Source organism: Dromiciops gliroides, chromosome 3 (assembly GCF_019393635.1).
Source record: "Dromiciops gliroides isolate mDroGli1 chromosome 3, mDroGli1.pri, whole genome shotgun sequence".
Classification (NCBI taxonomy): domain Eukaryota; kingdom Metazoa; phylum Chordata; class Mammalia; order Microbiotheria; family Microbiotheriidae; genus Dromiciops; species Dromiciops gliroides.
Window position 1 is genome coordinate 8,354,749 of NC_057863.1, and position 21,568 is coordinate 8,376,316.

At 39.6% G+C, this 21,568-nt stretch overlaps 1 protein-coding gene across 1 annotated transcript in view; it reads right to left on the reverse strand.

Moving 5' to 3' along the window:
• The window catches only part of TPRG1 (tumor protein p63 regulated 1), a 136,841-nt gene extending 115,705 nt beyond the window's left edge, over positions 1 to 21,136 (reverse strand). Inside the window, exons 1-2 of the mRNA XM_043998919.1 lie at positions 20,915 to 21,136; positions 9,343 to 9,434 (exon numbers count right to left, since the gene is read on the reverse strand). Coding sequence (XP_043854854.1) covers positions 9,343 to 9,434; positions 20,915 to 21,136 — 314 coding nt within the window. The remainder of the gene's footprint in view (positions 1 to 9,342; positions 9,435 to 20,914) is intronic.
• Positions 21,137 to 21,568: the final 432 nt, after the last annotated feature.

Below are 21,568 nucleotides of genomic sequence, written 5' to 3' on the forward strand. Positions count from 1 at the left end.
ACTTCTCTTATTTCCAGTGCCTTTCCTCTGTTAATGATATTCTTTTGATCCTGTATAGAGCTGGCTTTATTTCTATTGTTTGTTTGTTTGCTTGTTTGGGGCAGGGGTGGGCGGTGGGGTGTAATCTTGTCTCCACTATTAAATTGTAAGCTTCTTGAGGGCCAGAACTGGATTTTGCCTCTCTTTATATTTTTAGTACTTAACCCAGTGCCTGATACATAGTAGGTACTTAATAAATGTTTATTAATTTATTGATACCACAGTATGTGGATCATAGCAAATGCATAATAAATGCTCATTACCTTACTTTCCTTATTTAAATTCACAAAAGTAGGTAGCAGTATAGTTTACAGCCTATATATTTCTCACTATTCCCATATTACGTCTCCTCAATAATATGTCTAAATGAATGCTGGCATCTACCATGCTGCCTCTCTCCCCTATCCCCACCAACTTCACTATTCAGCCTCTAGCCCTCCTCTTTAGCTGTCAGCAAAAATTTGATCACCACCACAATCCTGTTCCAGCCCCATGGCTGCTTCCAAAGCCATTGTTTATCTCAATCTCACTTTTTAACTTAGTGAATAGTGCTGTGATACAATCCTTTTTTGCTTTCTTCTCCTTACTGGAAGAAGTAGAGTTGATTTTCACCCAGGCATTGCCTATCTCCACTCCACTTTCCTTCTTGGCTGAAGATTTTATCAAGCATACATGGTTATCAGGGTTTGCTCTCATTTTTAGCTCTGGAGAAATATAACGGTCCCAAGGTCCACAAAGTCTCCTTCTCTGTTATTTTATAAGATTTATATCAGTATAAAAGTTATTAATAGGATTACAATAGCTCAGAGGCCCCAGATAGGATAATCTCTAACATTGAGAGGATTGGTTCTCTACTCTAATTTAAGCACAGTGACTAGCACTTGAATTAACTGTTCAAAATTCATTCATTCTTCTAAATTTCTTGAGCCTGAATTATTCTGCTACCCAAGGCCTTCTTTCTACAGCTTATCCTTCACAATCTACATGGTACCATATGTATAGCACTCTTTTATACTCTCTGCATTGCTTTTCCATGGGTGTCTCAATTCAATTCAATTCAATATATATTTAACATTGTTAGTGGGTACAAGACAATATACTTCTTTTTATTTATTTTTTTTTTAGTGAGGCAATTGGGGTTAAGTGACTTGCCAAGGGTTACACAGCTAGTAAGTGTTAAGTGTCTGAGGCCCTTTGGTCCTTTAATGTAGAAGCTGCTAGATCCTGTCCTGTCCTAATTGGGCTCCACAGTACTTGAATTCTTTCCTTTTGGCAGCTTGCAATATTTTCTCCTTGACCTGAGAGCTCTGGAATTTGGCTATAATATTCCTAGGAGTTTTCTTTTTGAGATCTCTTTCTGGAAGTGATTGATGGATTCTTTCAAGTTCTATTTTAGCTTCTTCTTCTAGAATTTCAGGGCAATTTTCCCTGGGAATATCTTGGAAGATGGTGTCTAAGCTTTTTCCTTGATCATGGTTTTCAGGTAGACCAATAATTTTCAAATGATCTCTCCTGGACCTATTTTCCAGATCAGCAGTTTTTCCCAGAAGATATTTCACATTGCCCTTTATTGTTTTATTCATTTGGATTTGCTTTATTGTGTCTTGGTTTCTCATAAAATCACTGGCTTCCATTTGTTCAATGCTAATTCTTAGGCAATTATTTTCATCAGAGGGCTTTTGTACCTCCTGTTCCATTTGACTTTTCATGCTGTTGACTTTTTTCTCTTTTCTTTCCTGCATCACCCTCATTTCTCTTTCCATTTTTCCTCTACCTCTCTAACTTTATCTTCAAAGTCCTTTTTGAGCATCTCTAGGGCCTGAGACCAATTCGTATTTTTCTTGGAAGCTTTAGATATAGGGGCCCTGATGTTGACATCTTCCTCTGAGGGTGCCCCTTGGTCTTCCTTGTTACTGAAGAAACTTTCTATGGTCCTCACCTTTTCTCTGTCAGCTCATTTTGCCTTTCTTTTACTAGACTTTTAGTTCCTTAAAGTGGGGCACTGTTTCCAGGCTGCAGTTTCCCAAGCTTAATAATTCCCAGGTGGTATGATTTAAGGAGAATCAGGTTCTTCCCTCACCTGGCCTGTTTCCTGGTCCTAGATGACCCCAGACCAAATTGCTAATGAATGAACTTTGTGTGTTGTGGTGGTTAGCTCTGACAAGCCTGTGCCCCTCCCCGAACTGGGCCACTGCTACTCGAGCCTAACTCCTGGTTCTCAGCAGGGGTGTAAAATCCAAGTTCTGCCTTAGCACCAGCATAGACCCCTGTAGTCTCTCCCCTGCCCAGGGCTCAGCCCTCTCACCAGACTGTGAGCTTAGTTCCAGACAACACTGGTGCTTCAGCTGATTCAGAGGCTCTGGGGATCTCCTTCTCTGGTGAGGACTTCCTGAGACTGGATCTGTGTCAGGGTGACTGTGGGGTTGGGCCTGACTCCTGTATCAGCTCCCTCCTTCTGACCTTCCAAGCCGTTCTTGGTTAGAAGATGATTTCAGCACATTCTTCTGTGAGTTTTGCTGCTCCAGGCATTTTCCTATGGCGTTATTTGGATGTTTTTTGGAGTGATCATGTCATGAGTTTGGGAGCTCACTCCAGAATCTTATTAAAATAAAATCTTTTTGGGGGGTCAGTTAAGTGCTGTCTTAGTTCCTTATGTTTGTTTCCATAGCTCCTAGCACAGTGCTTGTCACATATAATTGACAACTGAATTTTCTTTTTTTCATTCAAACAAACCCTTCTTGAAATTCTTGATAAGTGAGAGAAAACATTCAGCTTGGGAATGAGGGTGTATGGGAGGGAGATCTATGTTATCATATCATTTAGTACCTGGAACATAAATGGACAGCTAGGTGACACAGAGGATAGAGTGCTGGTCCTGGAGTCTGTAAGACCTGGGTTCAAATATGGCCTAAGACACTTACTATCTGTGTGACCTTGGGCAAGTCACCTCACCCTGTTTCCCTCAGTTTCTTTATCTGTAAAAAAAAAAATGAGCTAGAGAGTGAAATGGCAAACGACTCTAGTATCTATGCAAAAAAACAAAACAGAACCCAAAATGGGTCTTGATGAGATAAACATAACTAAAAAATTTCCAAATAACAAGGAACTTGGCACATAATAGGCTGCAATACATCCTTATGTATCAATGGATTAATTAATATACTTCATACATAAAATAAGATTCTGGGGTAAACCAGAGAAAAACCAGAGAATGTGACTGTCATATCCTCTTTATGTAGGAAAGTGCTTCCAAGTGTTGTCTGTATGTATTGTAAAATACATTTTAATCATACAATCCATTTGTAGTTTGGATATTGCTTTTTTTTTTCTGTAAGTTGGGGGAAATGAAGTATGATAGTAAAGTGGAAGTACTTATAGTCATGAGATGAGGGTTCAACTGTGGTGTGATGGAAAGAGCACTTTACTAGGAGCTTAATAAATTATATTCAAATACTCGTCTTGCTACGTGACTTAACACTGTGACTTCTAGGTCACACCCACTCTCTAAGACTCAGTTACTTATCTTTCCAATGAAAAAGGGTAAGACTGGGACATTGCTCTAATTCCCAAGATCCTCCAGAGCTTACTATCTGTGTGAGCAGAACTAAGTGACATGAACTCCCCAGATCTGTTTTTCCATTTGTAAAGTAGGGAAGATGGTGGAGAGAAGCCAGAGGGTTGCCTGAGCTCTCCTTCAGATCCCTCAAAGAAGAACATTAAATCAAGCCTCTGCATGGATTCTAAAACTACAGAACCTGAAAAGAGACAGAGAGACACAGTTTTCTAATCAGAAATAATTTAGAAGACTTCAGGAAAGGTGGTTCTCACTCGGGCAAAAGGGAGGTGCAGTACACCTCAGCGCAGCTCAGTGTGGAGGGGGTCGGGACAAGTCAGAAAGAAGCTGTAGGCCACAGCCAAGCAACTGAGGCTCCTGGATCCTGGTTCAACAAGATGGTGGCACAGCAGGCCAGTGGCAAAACATACCAGCACCAGTGGGGAGGGCAGGCTGCCAGCTAGAGTGCCACCCACAGGACAGCCCAGGTGTAACCAGGACTTGCCATCCCAGCACACCAGGAACAAGCCCAGGGCAGTGAGAAATCCACAAGCCATAGAGGCCTCAGTGTAGAAAGCCAGTTACACAGCCACTATACCCCACCACAAGAAGCTTGAAACAGGGACCCTGGTGCCCCCAGAGCAGACCTCACCTTTTAAAAAAAATAAATAAATAAGCTGCAATATGAGTAAGAAACAAAAAAAGAACTCTTACCATTGAGAGCTTCTGTGTAGACAGGGAAGAGGCAAACACAAACTCAGATGAGGACAATACTCTCAAATTGCCTACATGTGAAGCCGTAAGAGGGAAGATGAATTGATTCCAAGAACAAAAAGCCTTCTTGGAAGAGCTCAAAAAGGATTTTCCAAATCAATTTAGAGAGTTTGAAGAAAAAATGGGGAGAGAAATGAAAGCAACACAAGATAATTATGAAAAAAGAATCAGCAGCTTGGAAAAGGAAGCACAAATATTGACTGAAGAAAACAATTCCTTAAAAAGTTCACTTGGCCAAATGGAAAAAAAAATTGTGCATAATCTCCCTGAAGAAAATAATGTCTTAAAAATTAAAATTGGACAGTTGGAAGATAGTGACTTCATGAGATACTAAGAATCAGTCAAATAGAATTTAAAAAATGAAAAAAGAAAATAAAATGTGAAATATCTCATTGGAAAGACAACTGAACTGGAAAACAGATCCAGGAGAGATAATTGGAAAATTATTGGACTGCCTGAAAGCCATGATCAGACAAAGAGTCTAGAAACTGTATTCTAGGAAATTATCAAGGAGAACTTCCCTGATATTATAGAATCAGAGGATAAAATCATCATTGAAAGAATCTACTGATCTCCTAAAAGAGACCCAAAAGGAAAACTCCAAGGAATATTTTAGCCAAATTCCAGAATTATCAGGTGAAGGAGAAAATACTCCAAGAAGCCAGATAGAAGTATTTTTTTTTTTAGTGAGGCAATTGGGGTTAAGTGACTTACCCAGGGTCACACAGCTAGTAAGTGTTAAGTGTCTGAGGCTGGATTTGAACTCAGGTACTCCTGACTCCAGGGCCGGTGCTCTATCCACTGCACCACCCAGCTGCCCCCAGAAAGAAGCAATTTAAATATCATGGAGCCACAGTCAGGATTGCTCAGGACCTGGCAGCTTCAAAATTTAAAAATCGCAAGGCTTGGACTATGATATTCTGGAAGGCAAAGGAGCTTGGATTGCAGCCAAGAATCTATTACCCAGCAAAGCTGATCATTCTCTTTCAGGGGAAACAATGGACATTCAATGAAACTGGGGACTTTCAAGGTTTCCTGATAAAAAGACCAGAACTGAATAGAAAATTTAATCTTAACATACAAGATTCAAGAGAAGTTTAAAAAGGTAAACAAGGGGGAAAAGTTACTCAATAAGGTTAAACTGTTTACATCCCTACACAGGAAGATAATCCTTATAACTCTTGAGAACAGTACATGTATTTGGGCAGACAGAAGGATTACTATACACAGAGGGTATAAAGATAAACTGTCTTTGATGTGATAATATAAAGAAAATTAAGGGGTTAAAAAGGAGTTTATGGGGAGAAGAGGAAAGGGGAGGTGGAATGGGGTGAATTACATCATAAAAAGAGGTGTAAAAAACCTATTACAATAGAGCGAAAGAAGGGAGGAGTGAACATTGTTTCAACCTTACTCTCACTAGATTTGATTCAGAGTATAACATGTACGTCCATTTATAAAGTAGGGACAGTAATATTTACATTACACACTTACAGGGTTGTTATGGGGGAAATGCCTTCTAAATCTTAAAACATTCTATGTAAATGTGAGTTGTAAAAACTAAAATGAATTTAATGAAAAAATATAACTCAAAGACCTGTGTTACATAATAATGTATCATAATCATGAATGTCTTTTATCATGAAGTACTGATCTGCTAGCTCCAGCTGGTAAAAGCATCCTTAATTCTTTGAGCCCTTCATTTGAAAACACTACTTATTTCAGGCAAAATCCTTCTAACTTGTAAGTAATTCACATAGAAAGATCTGCTTTTGAACTCCCACTCAGATGAAATCCACAGGTACTTGACATATTGGCATATTCCGTAAGACTCATCCTGCTGTATATGGATTATAGTTATCACAGGTTTGGAATTGGAGGGGTTAGAATTAGTGTGCCATTATTATTTCCCCTATTTGACCCATCTGCATTGTCTCCTTGTTTTCATAAAGTTGTGTTGACCAGAGTTTGAGGGAGTTGAAGAGACAATACAAATAATTAATGAACCAGTAAGTTAGGCTTAGAGAAGACCTGAATAATAGATTCTGGTTCTCTGGAGTAAAATGAGGTCTTAGGGATTGTGTAGTATTATTTCAGGACTGATGAGGGACATGACGCCCACTGAGAGGAAATGACTTTTTACTAGTCATGCAGCCAGATTCTGGCAGAGTTGAGGATAGAAGTAACTATGAGTTTTGCAACTTGGGCAAGTCCTTTTCTCTTTCTATAGCTCAGTTTCTCCAACTGCCAAATGAGGCAACTGGAATAGGTGGTCTCTAAGGTTTATTCTACTTTTAAAACTCTGAACAAGAGAAATTGGCAGGTCCCAGCTTGCTCTAAGTTCAGAGGAATTAATTGATACCAGAGTTCACCGACCTCTGTGAGGTCTATGGTAGTATAATTAAATAGGGCTTCTTTGAGGTGGCATAATCTTTATTTTAAAAAAATAATACTTATTTTTCTTTAGAGTTTGGGGATCAAAATTCTCTCCCTCCTTCTCTCCCTCCCCTTCTCCCTCCCTGACATAGTAAACAATCAGATATAGGTTATACATGTGCAGTTATGTAAAACATTATAAATAGAGCTTTTTGTAAAGGCAGATTTTTGAAAAAAAAAAGGGGGGATGCAAAATGCTACATGCAAATATCATGGCAGTCCTTTCCCTAGACAAGTGCTTCCCATTCCTGTGACCCTGTAAATCATTCATTTCTGAGACCCAACACATGCTAAGCCTTGAACGTGTTATCAGGTGGCAAGTTACTGAAGTATGATAGATTCCAGAGCTATGGGGGAGGAAGCTATAGTCATTCTCCAAAAGGAGGGTGTGTTGGTCATTTGTTTGTCTGCACTGATGACTGAAAGCTACACATCTCATCACCATCCCTATCTGTGCCTCATCTCTCAAAAGAACCCAAAAGCAAAATTGCTTGATTTGGACATCCATTTTCCCCCAAAAGCAGGCCTATTAAAATAGTTAACTCATGTTCAATCTGCTAGTAACAAGATGGCACCTGAAATTCATGTGATTTACTCCTTTACTGCCTTAATGAGCTTAAAAGTAAAAAAAAAATAATCATGGAATACCAATAACATTGCTCTGAGCCATAGGTTAGAAAATTCTTGACATTTAGATGAACGGTTGACTCTCTCTCCCTCTCTCCCTCTGTCTCTCTGTCTCTCTCTCTCTCTGTTTCTCTCTGTCTCTCTCTGTTTAACTGTCTCTCTGTCTCTCTCTTTCTCTGTGTGTCTCTCTCTTACTCAATTTTCATTTATGTACTTTCTTTATTAATCCTTCATTTCTTGTCAAGGAAAAATTAAGGTTACCAGAAACATGAAGGCAAAGAAGAAGTGGAGTACATTATTGTGTCTAGAAATAGATGGATGATAAGGGGAAGTTTGGGGAGGGGGAAAGGGAAGCAGACTTTTTCTTGGAATTCTTGGAATGTTCTTCAGTTCTTGAGTATGTGGGCGCAACTAGTGGCATTCACCCAAGTCTTCTGCCTAGAGTTGTCTGTAGAGCTGATGGCCCTCTTCAGTCTTTATCTTTTCTGCCATAGCTCAGTCCCACCCTTTCTTTCTCTTTTAATGATTTTCATGGGTTGCTGGTACATTCTGGCTTAGTTCTTGATGTCTCCACATCCAGTGCCCCTTTCCCCTTCCTTTCCATTACAACCTTGAGGTCTCTCCTTGGTTATGAACTTGGTTTCATACCTAGGTCTGACCTTTGGTTCAGACAAGAAGTCTCTTAACTAAAAAAAGTAATTGATCTTAGGTAGAGTAGCCTAAGGTAGCTTATCCTGACAATGGCCTTGAAGGCAGGAAGCCAAGACTCAAATCCTACTTTAGACATTGACTAGCTGCATGACTGTGATCAAGTCATTTAATAGCTTTGGGGATCAGCTTTGTTTCACCTGCAAAATAGGCTTATCAATAGTATGGTACAAGGCTACTATGAGGGCAAAACAAGATAATGTGTTAAAAGTATCTTTAAATTATCATGCAATAGTCGTTATTGTGATTATTAGTAATGGCATTAGAAGTCATTGTTATTCCTTCCTCACACCCAATGTTTACATTTACTCCAAATTCCTTGACATACAATCCTAACCAATGCATGAAACACTTAATCTACCATATGCCATGACCTGTTTTGGACTCTGGGCTCTTATTGGAAAGGAAAAAAATTGTACATGTCCCTAAACACAGAATTTCAACCTATTGCATGTCAACAGAAAATATTCATGACAATTGACAATTTGAGGACCTAGAGAAAGAAGGGAGGAAAGGGGAAGAGGGAGAAGAAAAGGGGGAAGACTGCTGATCAAGGGGATCAGTGAAGCATGCTTTCTGGAATTTAATCTTAGGCTGTCCTTTATTTAAATGATTTATGAAGGAACTCCAAACCATGGGAAGGACAGGGTCTACCAGAACTTTAAGGCCTTCTGTTATCCATTCACTCATTGCAAAAGATGCTGCATTGTGAGTGTTTGTTAGTCAGCCAATCCCGATGTGCCAAAGGCTTAGGTGACACTTCCCCAAAGGACCTGATTTAGCTGATCATCAGTCTCAGCCCCAGTGAACTGCTGACCTTGAATTCAATCCTTTAGCCTGTGTAATATTTGCTAGAAATTTATCTCTTCTGGGGCAGCTAGGTGGAGCAGTAGATAAAGCACTGGCCCTGGACTCAGAAGGACCTGAGTTCAAATCAGACCTCAGACACTTGGCACTTACTAGATATGTGACCCTGGGTAAGTCATTTAAGTTGCATTGCCCCGCAACAAAAAAAAAGAAAAGAAAAGAAAAGAAAGAAAGAAAGAAAGAAAGAAAGAAAGAAAGAAAGAAAGAAAGAAAGAAAGAAAGAAAGAAAGAAAGAAAGAAAGAAATTGCTTCTTCCTCTTTCTCTTTCAGTGCTTTAACATATTCCATTCATGAAAATCCCAATGACCCAAACAAAGACCATCAAGGCAGCTACTCACTCGGTCAAGAGCCAGAAACCTTGAATGGCTTCACCCATCTTCTCTGCCACATGGGCCTTTAAGTCTTCAATGGCCATCTCCATTGCCCCTGGCTGAAAGGAGAAAGGATCAGACAATGTGGCCATAGCACAATGGATCCCTGCATTATATCTATGAGCACCGGTCTCTTCTCAGGCAGTCTGTACAAATGGCATCATATTGTGCCTCTTAGAAACTGTTGGTGTGTTCAAGCTGCAAAGAAATCCTCAGTTTTCTAAGCTTAATTGAGTCATTGTCAAATTTAAAGAAGGAAATGTATAAAGCAATTTGTTCATTTTCAAGCACTTTTAAGTTGACTGATTATTGTTATTATTACTGCTATGCTTTAAAATATTTTCTTAACATATGATTATCTTTTATCAAACTACTGTTATTATGATTATTATTGTTCATTGTAAAGGTCACCTTGTATGATTCTGAACTGAGTCAAATTCTTTCCTCCATAATATATACCAGTAGTTTTGTTTTCTCATTGTTATGATGAATCTACCTACACTTGTTCAAATAATCACTCACTTCTGATGATAGAGGTCCTCCTATTTTTTCACATCTATCTTTTAGTCCAAGATTTTGTCAAATTCTCTCATACCTACTACAACAGTGGAAGACTGTAGTGCATTGGGGAGCTCCCTGGCTCTGAGGGTAAGCAATCTGTGTGCAAATCTCCAGACTAATGCTAAACACCTATGAAACCTTCATTAATTCATTTAACCTCCCTGAGTCTCTGTTTCCTTACATCTAACAAAAAGAGGCTTGAACTGATGTCCCTTTGATATCTAGATCATGAATAGATATCATGTCCTCCCTGTTCTCTTTGACCACATAGCCTCCACCTTGCTGTTGGCTTGTATCAGGTATTTATGAGAGTTATTTCAATAGCCTCCACACTAGAGTCACTGTTCTACTGCCTCCCCTCTCCCAAGTCACTCTCCACATGCATACTGAAAGAGGTTTCCTAAGAGATAGCAAGAGGTAGCTTCCTAAGTCATCTTTCTTCCCATTCCCTAACCTGCAGTGGCCTCGATTGCCGTTACAAAGCAATATAAGTATAAATGCCTCAGCTTGATATCAGGCCCTTTCTGCAATCTCTTTTCTGTTTTCAGTTTTTGTATCACATTCTTTTCCTTCAAACTCTCCAAGTTCCTGCTAAGTCAAACAAGTAGGTCCCACTGGAAACTGAAGTTCCTTCTTGTGTCTCTGAGCCCTCATGTGTGCCATTTAACTCCCTTCCTTCAATGCCCTCCCTCCTCATCATGGATCTTCTGAATGACTCTGTTCCTTTAAAGCTCTGCTCTGGCTTCCCCTCCTTTACAAAGATTTTCTTGCTGCACCCCCTCACACCCTCCAGGAGCAAGTTCTCTCTTTCTCAGTCTTCAAATTCTCTTCCATTTCATTATCTGTGCTTTATCTATGTTAGTGTAAAAGGGGAGGTTGTAAGAAAATAATTGTTAATAATATATTTCGTGGGAAACCCAGAGAACACTTCCTCAGTCCTTTCTCTCCCTCCCCCCACCACACACACTCCAGAACATTCAGTTCTTTCCTGGGGCAAATCCAAGGGAACAAAAGAAACACCTAGATAATGACCTTTGCCTTAGGCAACTTGAGTAAGGGTCTTCTCCCTGATGTCATCTGTAGAGTTCATTTTACTTTGGAACCCCTCGAGTCATGTCAACCAATGGAATAGAATGATGCTAACCAATTTGCTTTGAACAATTTATAATAACCTGCCTCTATCAAAAGAGAATAAAAACCTTTGGAAGACACCTGGAGCTCTGTCTTGGATAGCACTTGACTCTTGCTTTCTTGATGCACTCTCTGGACAGTGTGGGTTTTGTAGGTCTTCTGAACTCTCCTTGAGACCATGTGCTGTCTCTCAAAGAGACAGTATGGGTTTTCTGGGGCTTTTCTCCTGCTACTGATAACTGTCACATGGTCAATTCTCTTCTGGTATATATAATGTTAGTTAATAATAAAACATACTGCCCAAACTTGTACAATAGCAATTAATTATAAAACAGAGTAGTAACCATAAAACTTAAAAACACAAAATTTTATCTTTGCATCCTTAGCAACTAACCCAGTGTCCAATATGTCAGATGATTAATAGGGTTTTGTTTAATGCAACTGACCTATTTTTGACTAATAAACATCAGGCTAGAGTGAGAAGAGGGCTAAAGATAGAGAAGGAAAGAAAGAGAAAAGGAGAGAGACAGAAATAGAGACAGAGCACAAGACAGAGAAATAGAGATGTATACAGAGATAAAGGGAGAGATGAAGACAGAGAGTTAGATAGACAGAAAAAAAAGAAATAAAGATATACAGATATAGAAAGAAACCAGAGACAGAGACATGGAGAGATAGATTAAAGAAAAGCATAGAGAAATACAGAGAAACAGAGAGAAGGAGGAGGAGGAGAAGAAGAAGAAGAAGAAGAAGAAGAAGAAGAAGAAGAAGAAGAAGAAGAAGAAGAAGAAGGAAGAAAGAAGAAAAAGAAAGAGGAGTAGGAGTTTTGATTTTTTTGAAAGTTGGAGGTAGGCATTCTAGGATGATGATGAAACATCTCAAATGTATAGGGAAAAGCACATTTTAGAAAAAAAATTCCAATTTCATGGAAAAAAGGAGGAGGAGGAGGAGAGGAGAAAAAGGAGAACAAGAACAGCAACAACAGTGAGGAAGAGGAGGATGAAGAGAGAAAGAGAAGGTAGGGGAGAGAAGCCATGATAGAAAGGAAGAGTCAGTCGGCCATCAAATATGAAGCGATGACTTTGGAGTTGTGTCTGGGAAAGCTAGTTTCCCACTTCTACTTTTACTTCTGTTACCCTCAATAAACTGATAATCTTCTTCCCCTCAGACAGCCCTTGAGGGTTAATCTAATAAAATTGTTGAACAGTTCATAAAACAAATGCCTGCACATTGAGATGGGTGCCCTTCTTTCTTACTCTCGGAGTCAAGAACATCCAACTATGGGACCTATTGGTTCCCAGCCACTGCTTTTCTCTGGGCTCCTCCTTCATCCTCCAGGCCACATCTTGATGATCTGCTTGGTGATTGACTCTGGTCCTAAGGAAAGCATGCAAAAATCTCTTGCCTCATCAACCTCAGACCTCATCAAGGTCTGTTTTGAATATTCCCAGTGACAGGGAGATCACCGCCTTCTAACAGAGCCTGTTTTATTCAAAACTCATTTAAATTGTTAGAATATATTTTTAACTAACATTGATATGAATTTTGCCTCTTCATCGCCAGAACAACAAAAATCCCTTTGCTCTATGCATGACTTTCTTTCAAACACTTAAAGCCAGTTGTCTATCTCTTCCCTGAAAACACATGTGCCAAGTCTTCTCTTCTCTAGCTCAGACATCCCTTTCAAGGGCTGGCTTCCAGCAAGATTGCTGGAGTTCCTGTGGCTTTCTGGGTTTCTGATGATTGCCCAAGATTTCTGGTGATCTAGTTTGTACTTGGTTGTCAAATCTCTAGCTCATTTTCTGCCAAGGACCAATCTAACACTTTTGAAATATATTCTAACTCTGCCCTGCACCACCACCCCCAGCCATGCCTGTGTGTGCTCCCTCCTACTACAGGCTGCCTTGACCACTTGTTTCTGGGTCATTCCCTATGTCCAGCCTGTCCTTTTCTTGCACCCTGGATTTTCTCCCCTCTACTGATTCTGACTCGAGCTCTGAATGTTACTCCAGACTCATGCTGCCCACTGTCCTGTCACTGCAGCTGGATTAAATTAACCAACTTTAGACAGGCACCATTATGTCCTCATGAAATTCACAATTTGTAGCAAGGTCATGACAGTTAGAAAATATACTCCCCCCTTTCCAGACTGCATCTCTCTTCTTACAAAGACACAGAGCTGTTAGCTGGGTTGGGGATAGAGCCTGTAACGAACTCCTAGGAAGCCACCAAGTAAGATTTTACTGGATGGAATGTACCAAAGTGCATCCTCAGTGAAAACAAACACCTTTTTTGGCATAGTTTTTTTTTCTTGACCATTAGTTTAGTTAAATGGGAGTCATGAGACCTGACTTTTAGCATTGTACCATGCCCACCAATTAGCTATTTGACCATAGAGAAGATCCTTTAATATGTATATATACATACATACATATATGTATATATATATATGTGTGTGTGTGTGTGTATAGAGAGAGCACTGAAGTAATAATAAAAATAACTCACATTTATACAATATGTTGTATGTGCCAAGAACTATACTAAACACTTTATAAACATCTCATTTGATCCTCCTAAAAACCCTGGGAGGTAGGTGTCATTATTATTCTCATTTTACAGTTGAGGAAATCAAGGCAAACAGAAGTGAAGTGACTTTTCCAGTTTCATGGAGCTAGTAAGTATCTGAGATTGGATTGACATTTAGATCTTCTTGACTTCAGGTCCAGGGCTCTATCAACTCTGCCATCTATCTGCCCTAACTCTTTCAACTTTGCTTTCCTTTGTGTTCCTACATATTTCATAAAAGTCTTCTTCCACAAGGCTCTCTATACACTTCAGCACACTGCCAGGACACACACAAAAGCTTAAGAACCATTGCCAGAGGAATTGTAAGATTCTGTTTGGCCATCGAGTAATATGCTTTATGCTCTTCCTGTCACTTAGGTAGGTCACATGGATCTATAGCTTACCTAATAGTCCCTAAAGTCTCACCCAGATTCAGGGAGATTGTAGCACTTGCAAAAGCTATGGGCTTTGATAGAAAATCTTCCCCATTCCAAGGCCAACTCTTTTTTTTTTTTCCCCTGTGCTAAGCTGTCTCATTTACACAGACACATTGTCCCATTGGTTAAAAATGGTAAGAAGCCAACATAGGCTTTGAGCTTTAAATGTAAATAAAGACTGAGATCTTGACTTCAGGAATTCAGTAAATTCTAGTCTTCCAGGAAGGAAAAGAGAATTTAGAACCCTCAAAACCACAAGAGTGTCTGATGCCGAGTGATATTCAGAACATTCCTGGATGCCTGATTGGAAGGGCTGTACTATAGCAGGACTTATCTGTCCAGGTGTCCAAATGGAAGTCTGTGTCTTCCAGGGTGGGAGAGATAATGAGTGGATATACATATATCCCTGGATGGTCCTCAGTTACTTCCTCCATGCACATATATACATGCAATGAGCCTGAGAAATCCTGCTTCTCACTAGAGTTGGACAGGATTGCCTATCTGCCTTGATGGTTCAACATGGGTAACACTTCCACTTCATTCCTTTCCTTAATAAAGTTTTTGCCTCAGCTAATATATAAGTTGGTGTAAGAAAGAGCCGTTATAGCAATATAGATAACTTGGTGGAGGTTGAGGGTGGAGAAAGAAAAGCATGATAAAGTTGAAATATTAGAATCCAATAAGAAATGGCCTTCCTTCTGCTGATGAAGTGCTTGAGTTTCAAAAAACCTCCTTACCCTTGGCCATGAGAGGAGGCAGGAGTTCCCCTATTGACTCTCAGCTTCCAGTCTCAGTAATAGATTTGGCTTGCAGATTCAATGGGAAAGTGTTCATGTACCCCAGAATGGAAATCTCCCTGTGAGCCCATAAATAATAAGAGCTTTTAATAAGTATTATCTTTGAAAGAACAGCAACAGCTTTTGAGGATGACTGTAATATGAGTCAATGAGATCTCATAAAAATAAGTTATGATTAGAAAAAGTCTATTAAAACTTTTCTTTTCCTGGTGTGAGGGTAGGAGGGGGCAGATCATTTCTCTTTCAGGCAGGAGTCTTGCTGACCCTGCTGAGTATCTGTTTTCAGAAGGATAAACAACTATCATTGTGCTATCATATGATATAGGGAGGAGAAGGGAGCAGAGAAGCCACCTACCCTTTCAATTGTCAGAGGACCAAAGAGATACCTGTGTAGACAGTTACAAGTAGGGGGCTCATAAAAAAGAAATGGAGAGAGAAAGAGGGGAAGTTCTCCAGCCAAGTCAGTGTCATGGTGGCAGAGCTATCTCACAACACAATGGGGAGCCCCAAACCTGCTTATTAAACTCTCCCAACTCACAATGGCACATGAGCTATAAAAAGGCCATGGGGAACCGTTAATTAAATATTAAAAGATCAAATAGTTTTAGTCCCATTAGTTTGTATGTAATTTACATTCTTAAGTATAAATTTAGAGATAATTCCCCATCCCCAATCTCTTTCAATTTTCTGATAAGGTATCTTACGAATATAAAGTCCTACAGGGAGTTTAAAAATATCTTTCCCCATGTGGCTCGAGTATTGTTCCTTTCATAAGACATTGCTTTGGAATATCAGTCTCCACAAGAAAAGCGATTATCATAATATACCTTGAGTCGTTAGCCTTGAATGGTACTTTTGTTCAAAAAAGACATGAGGCTTACATTATCTGTATTTAAGCTTTAATAGCAAATCAGCTAAAACAGTGAGAAAGGGCTGTCCAAACAGATTTGTGGCACATACGGGATGTCCTTGTTAGTTTGTCCTCTCATCCATTAACTGATTTTGGCCAAGTGTCCTGTCACACAATCAGTGCTTAGTGGTGTCCAAAGTTTGCCAATATGATCTCATCTTAGCCTTGAATGTCTCATTGTAGCTTTTTCATGATAACCTTCCTGGGCTGTGAAACCCATTATCTAAGTGTTTTCAGAAGCTTCATGAGTTGATTTCTCTGTCATGTGAAAGACAACCTTTGGCTGTCTTTGGAAAACAAGAACAAGACCTGCCGTGCTCTATAGTTCTTAACTCACTGTCTAGAATCTTTGGTTTAGTCTATTAGTTCTGAATCATGTACAAGAAGGGGTCATCCTCTTTCTCAAGAATCACTCTGAGCCAGTTCAAAATCTCTCCAGTAAATTACAGACTCAGCGAGCTTTTCAGAACAAGACAAAGGGTCATGACAGAGGCCAGTCAGCGGCTTTTCTCCTCAACATTTAACTGGCAATAAAAAGTTCAATGAGGGGCAGCCAGGTGGCTCAGTGGATAAAGCACTGGCCCTGGATTCAGGAGGACCCGAGTTCAAATCCAGCCTCAGACACTTGACACTTACTGGCTGCGTGACCCTGGGCAAGACACTTAACACTCATTGCCCCAGGTAAAAAAAGAAAAGAAAAAAGAGTTCAATGAATTAGGATGAAGGAAATGATCAGTATCTGTCTGACTTAATGACCAATCTTATATTTTCAGAAACATCCTTGATTTACCCTAGGGTGTCCTCTTGCTAAATATTTGTTCTTTGAGTGTCTTACCTCTTTTCCATGCCTTTGACTTCTGGTGCCCACTTGGGTTTTATTTCATGTTTACCCAAGATTGAAGAAGACATTGGTCACTTACAGGTCTTTACTGTTTAACAAGGAGACACTTTGCAACAATCCTTTTCAGTAATGGGAGTAGACAGAGCCAGCCAGGTGCTACTTTCAAATCAATATATATTGTACACACCCATTCAGATCTTGATGCTATTTGCAGAATCTTTGATGAGTCTCTAGGTATCTTCTCCCCTTTTGCCTACACTAACTACAGAAACAGGAGAATCAAAGAGAAGGAAAATTAGGAAGAGAAGGGAAAGGGAGAGTAGCAGGAAAAAAAAAAAACCCAAAGACTTCTAACATTCTCACAAGTTCAAGGCGGCCACCACTAGCACATTTCCTTTCTCTTGCTATTTCCATACCACCAAAGTTAACTCTGAATAATTATCCTGAGAATATTACACAAGGCTAGTCCTCCTTACTAATCTAAATCAACTACAGTACTTTTACTTGGGAAGATCAATTTTTTGACATGAGCTAAGATTTAGACTGGCGGTCAATCAGATCACCATGCTAAGAACATTCAGTTTTATGAAATATCCATTGTGCTCAGTTCCTCCCTGACTGTGGCATAGGGGATAAGGCACTTTTCTTAGAGTCAGGGAGGAAGATCTAGTTTCAAATCCTGACTTAGCTGTGAGTGACTCTAGTTCAGTCACTTAATTTCTTTCTATTTCAGTTTCTTCATCTGTGAAAGGAGCAAGGCTGAACTTAATGGCCACTTAATGTGCAATCCTTTGATCCCCAATTTCTGGCTGGTTAGGTGTATCTGTGCCCCATATCTCAGATTAGGATTCTCAATAGCTTCCTCATGCTCTTATTAAAGATTTCCATATAGTAAACTCTAGGACTACTGCTTTTGTAATCTCTTACAGAGATGTATCACCTGGTATAACATTTTCCAATGACTATATGATGTTTTTACGTTATGTTACTTTGAATAACAATCCATATTCTATGCACTTTCTAGAGTCTACATGCTGTACTCTGCCTAAGCTTGGTCTTCACTGCTCTAGCTCTTTATCCTAATAGTAGGCACTCATAATGGCCTTGTCTCAACAGGAAAATAGAGATGTTTCACTTTGAAGTGATTGGGGGATGGTGGAATGTTCTGTGCAGATTGGCATCCTAGAACCTTAGAATTGGGAGGTCATCCAATTCAATCCTTCATTTTACATGTAAAGAGACTGATGTCAGGAGAAAGGGAAGGGACTTAGTAAAAGTCATGGAGCTAGCAAGCAGTAGATTTGATCCAGTTAGAGAATACCAGATTTGGGGCTGGGAAAGGATAGCTTTAGACTTTTTCTAGTTAAACACTATTGTTTGTTTGTTTGTTTGTTTTTAACAAAGAATAAGACTAAGGCTCAGAAATTTTAAGATCAGAAAACAACTCTTGAATTTGAAATAAGGAAGATAGCAGAGTGAATAGTGTTGGAATTAGATTCAGAAAGACTTGATTTCACAATCTTGATCCAAACACCTACAAACTGTCAAGTCAGGGTTCAGCTTTCAGCCTCAGTTTCCTCATCTGTAAAAAGGGCATAATAATAGTAATTACCTCAAAGAGTTATGGTGAGGATGAAAGGAATTAGTAAGTACAAAGCATTATGCAAAATGAGCTCATGGTTTTTTTTTTTTTATAAACTGTATTTCCTTTAGTCAGAGTTTGAGCTTTCGTTTGTTGAAGTGTTTTGTGCTCTAACTATAGCAAATGCAAAGTTAGGAAGTTAAGTGAATTTTGGTATACTTGAATGAGAAGCTCCATTAAAAAATGCCATTTTTTTGGTCAAGTTAAAAGGAAAAGGTCTCCAATATAGTTTTCTGCTTAGCTTCGAATAAGTCATATTTTAAGTACAATGTGGGGGAAGCATGGCTAGACAACCATTTGCTTGAAAAAGAACTGGGAGTTTTAGCTGACAGCAAACTCCCTATGAGTCAACAGTGTGATTATGGCAGCCAGTGTTGCTCATGAAATCTCAGACTTCATTGAGGGAGACATAGTTCCCAGGACTTCAGGAATGACAGCTCCACTGTATTCTGAGGTGAACAGACTCCAATTGTGCTCTTTCCTGGATGCCATACTTTAGGAGCAGCATTGATAAGCTCTACAGTAGAAAGAGAAATGCAAGTCAAATGGTAAAGGAGATTGAACTAATGACAGATGAAGATTAGTTGAATGAATAAAGATTGTTTAGTCTGGAGAAGAAAGGACATGGGTGGGTGGTATTGCAGTGGTGTTTAAATACCTGAAGAGCTATTATATGGAAGAGATAGTGGATATTTTCTGCTTGTCTCCCAGGTGATAAAATCAGTAGTAATGGATAGATATCAGGGAAACCTCTCTTCCCACTGTCCAAGCTGTCCAAGGTGGACTGGGTTTCCTCAGGAAGCAGTGGGTCTCCCCTTTTCTGAATATCTTTGAGAAAACAAAAAAGCAAAAAACAAAAAACAGAAAGACCACTTGGTGGGCATGGTAGGGAAGATTCTTGGCTGGGTATCAGCTGACCTCTATGTCTCTGAGTTGCCTCCTATCTCTGAGATACTATGATTCATTTTGTCAAAATAAATGTGTGTGGGTATGCAGCAGTGTCCTACACAATAGTAGGTGTTGACGATCCACATATACCTACACAGACACAATTACAATTCTCTGCAATATTGGTGTAGGCAATTATGTATACCCAGTCATCTTGTTTTAAACACTCTTCCCCAAGGACATATGAAAATTAAAATAAACAAACTGACGTCCTTTCTTTCTGCTGCCACAGAATCCAAGCAGAGATGGTCGAAGTATTTGCTTCTGCCCCAACTGACTGATTCAGCCTTTGAGGGTACCACATGGGTCATAACTAGAGATACTACTGAGGCTATACAGTGGGCCAAGTTGCAGTGATTCAGGCAGATGCCTCAATGCCTTCACATGGTTTCTTGGGGATGGAAGAAACATCTTGTTCTTGTTTTTCTTCTTGTTGTTTTCTTATTATTTTTGCACTATCTGCATTCTTTAGCCTCACAATAGAGTTTGACAAAGTTGTCAAACCATCCCTTCTGTCTGACCTCTGCTTCTTTAGCTTGAGAGACAGCCCATTCTTGGGTCCTTCTTCCTCTTGATCCACCTTCTATGACACCTAATAATCGTAGAGACTTATGTGGAGTGACTTTTTCAGGTAACATGGATAGGATATGTTAGAGATAGCATTTGGCACTATGTCTGTTTTCAATATCATCTATACACACATATGCACCGTTAGTGTGTATACTCATACATACATACACACACCTATATACCCACATACACATGCACACACATATATGTTGATTTCCTCTAAAGGAAATACAATTAATAAAAAAAAACAACATATACATACATAGCTACATACATACACTCTTTCTGCTCTTTCCCTCCCCATCTTTGAATTCCTGCCCTCTCCTTATGTTAACCCACTGCCCTCATCATCATCATCTCTAGGTCAGAACCAAGTCTAGGACTGTTCACTATACAGAAAGCCTTCAAGACCCATATTAGGTGTAATCTGCTTCATGCAATTCTTTCTCCCCTCCTCCTTCTTCTCCTCCTCAGCTGAAAGGGACCTTCATTTTTTCTCAGAATAATCTGCATGTGGTTTGTCTATTATAATCACTGGTGTATATGGCCTGCCTCTCTGAAATTAGACTTTTAAATGTTTTAAAGCAGCTTCTCTGCTATATCAGTATTTCTGTCCTATTGTGTACTCCTCCCTTCTCATAGCAGACACTTGATAAATGTAAAATAAAGGAATGAATGAATGATTGAATGAATAAGTGATTGAATGAATGAGTGTGTGGATAGATGGATAAATGGATGAATGAATGAATGAATTAATTAATTAATTAATTAAAGAACATATTGGGGAACTGGGCTTGGGAAAGATGAGGAACTCAATGAATTTAAAAGTGCAGATCCTGAGTTTGAATGCTGGTTCTGCTACTTAGCTGTATGACGTTAGACAAATAATTTTAGCTCTCTTGGCTTCAGTTCCATTCTTATATGATGAGAAGTTTAGGTTAGATGTCTGAGAGACTTCTAACTCAAGATATGGCATTCTATCCACCTATGTTGATCCAGTCACAACCTATCCCAGGATTTTATTTTAACCCTTTAGATAACAGTATATTCCTTGTTAAGACCTGTCAGTCTATGCCTTTTGCCCACTCCCATGAAATCCAAGATGTGGTTTAAGAAATAGAAACAAGGATACATTACCCGAGTAACAAAGTATCTGCATGTGACACGGGGCCGAGTATACGGATTTGGGTAGAGAACTGACTCAGTCACACTGGGCTGCCTTGCAATTCTACCAGGTGCTGAATCTCTGCCTGAGCTCCCCTCTTCAGTTGATAGGCTGTCTCTTTCTGAGGGCTGATCATCTCCATCTGGCCTCAGTGCCACAGGCTGGAACCCTTCGAAACTGCCAAGGGTCGACATCCTACAGCCTGAAAGGATAGATGGGAAAGACAGCATTGGATGAGGGGGAAGCACGTATGTTTTGGCTGCTACAAAACAGGCCAAGTTCAGCAGTTTGGAATTCTTAAAAACTGACAAACAATTCCCTGAGATGACTAACTAGAGGTCTGAGTAGCTTTAGTATAATGACATAGACTCCCCAAATCCCATCTGCATCTTTGCATAGCTACTCCGGGGAGAGGGAATTAGAGACCACCTGTGGCAGAGTGAAGGCAGGGGGCTGGCTGGCAGACAGCAATCACTGCTTCAAAAAGGGAAAGGGAGTGAGACATGAGTTATTTCCATCCACCCTCATCAAAGGGGGACAAGAAAGTGAACAAGAGATGAGAAGAAACATTTATCTGAGAGTTCCTGCCTAAGATTCCCCCACAAAAAAATCAGGCTTGAAGATGC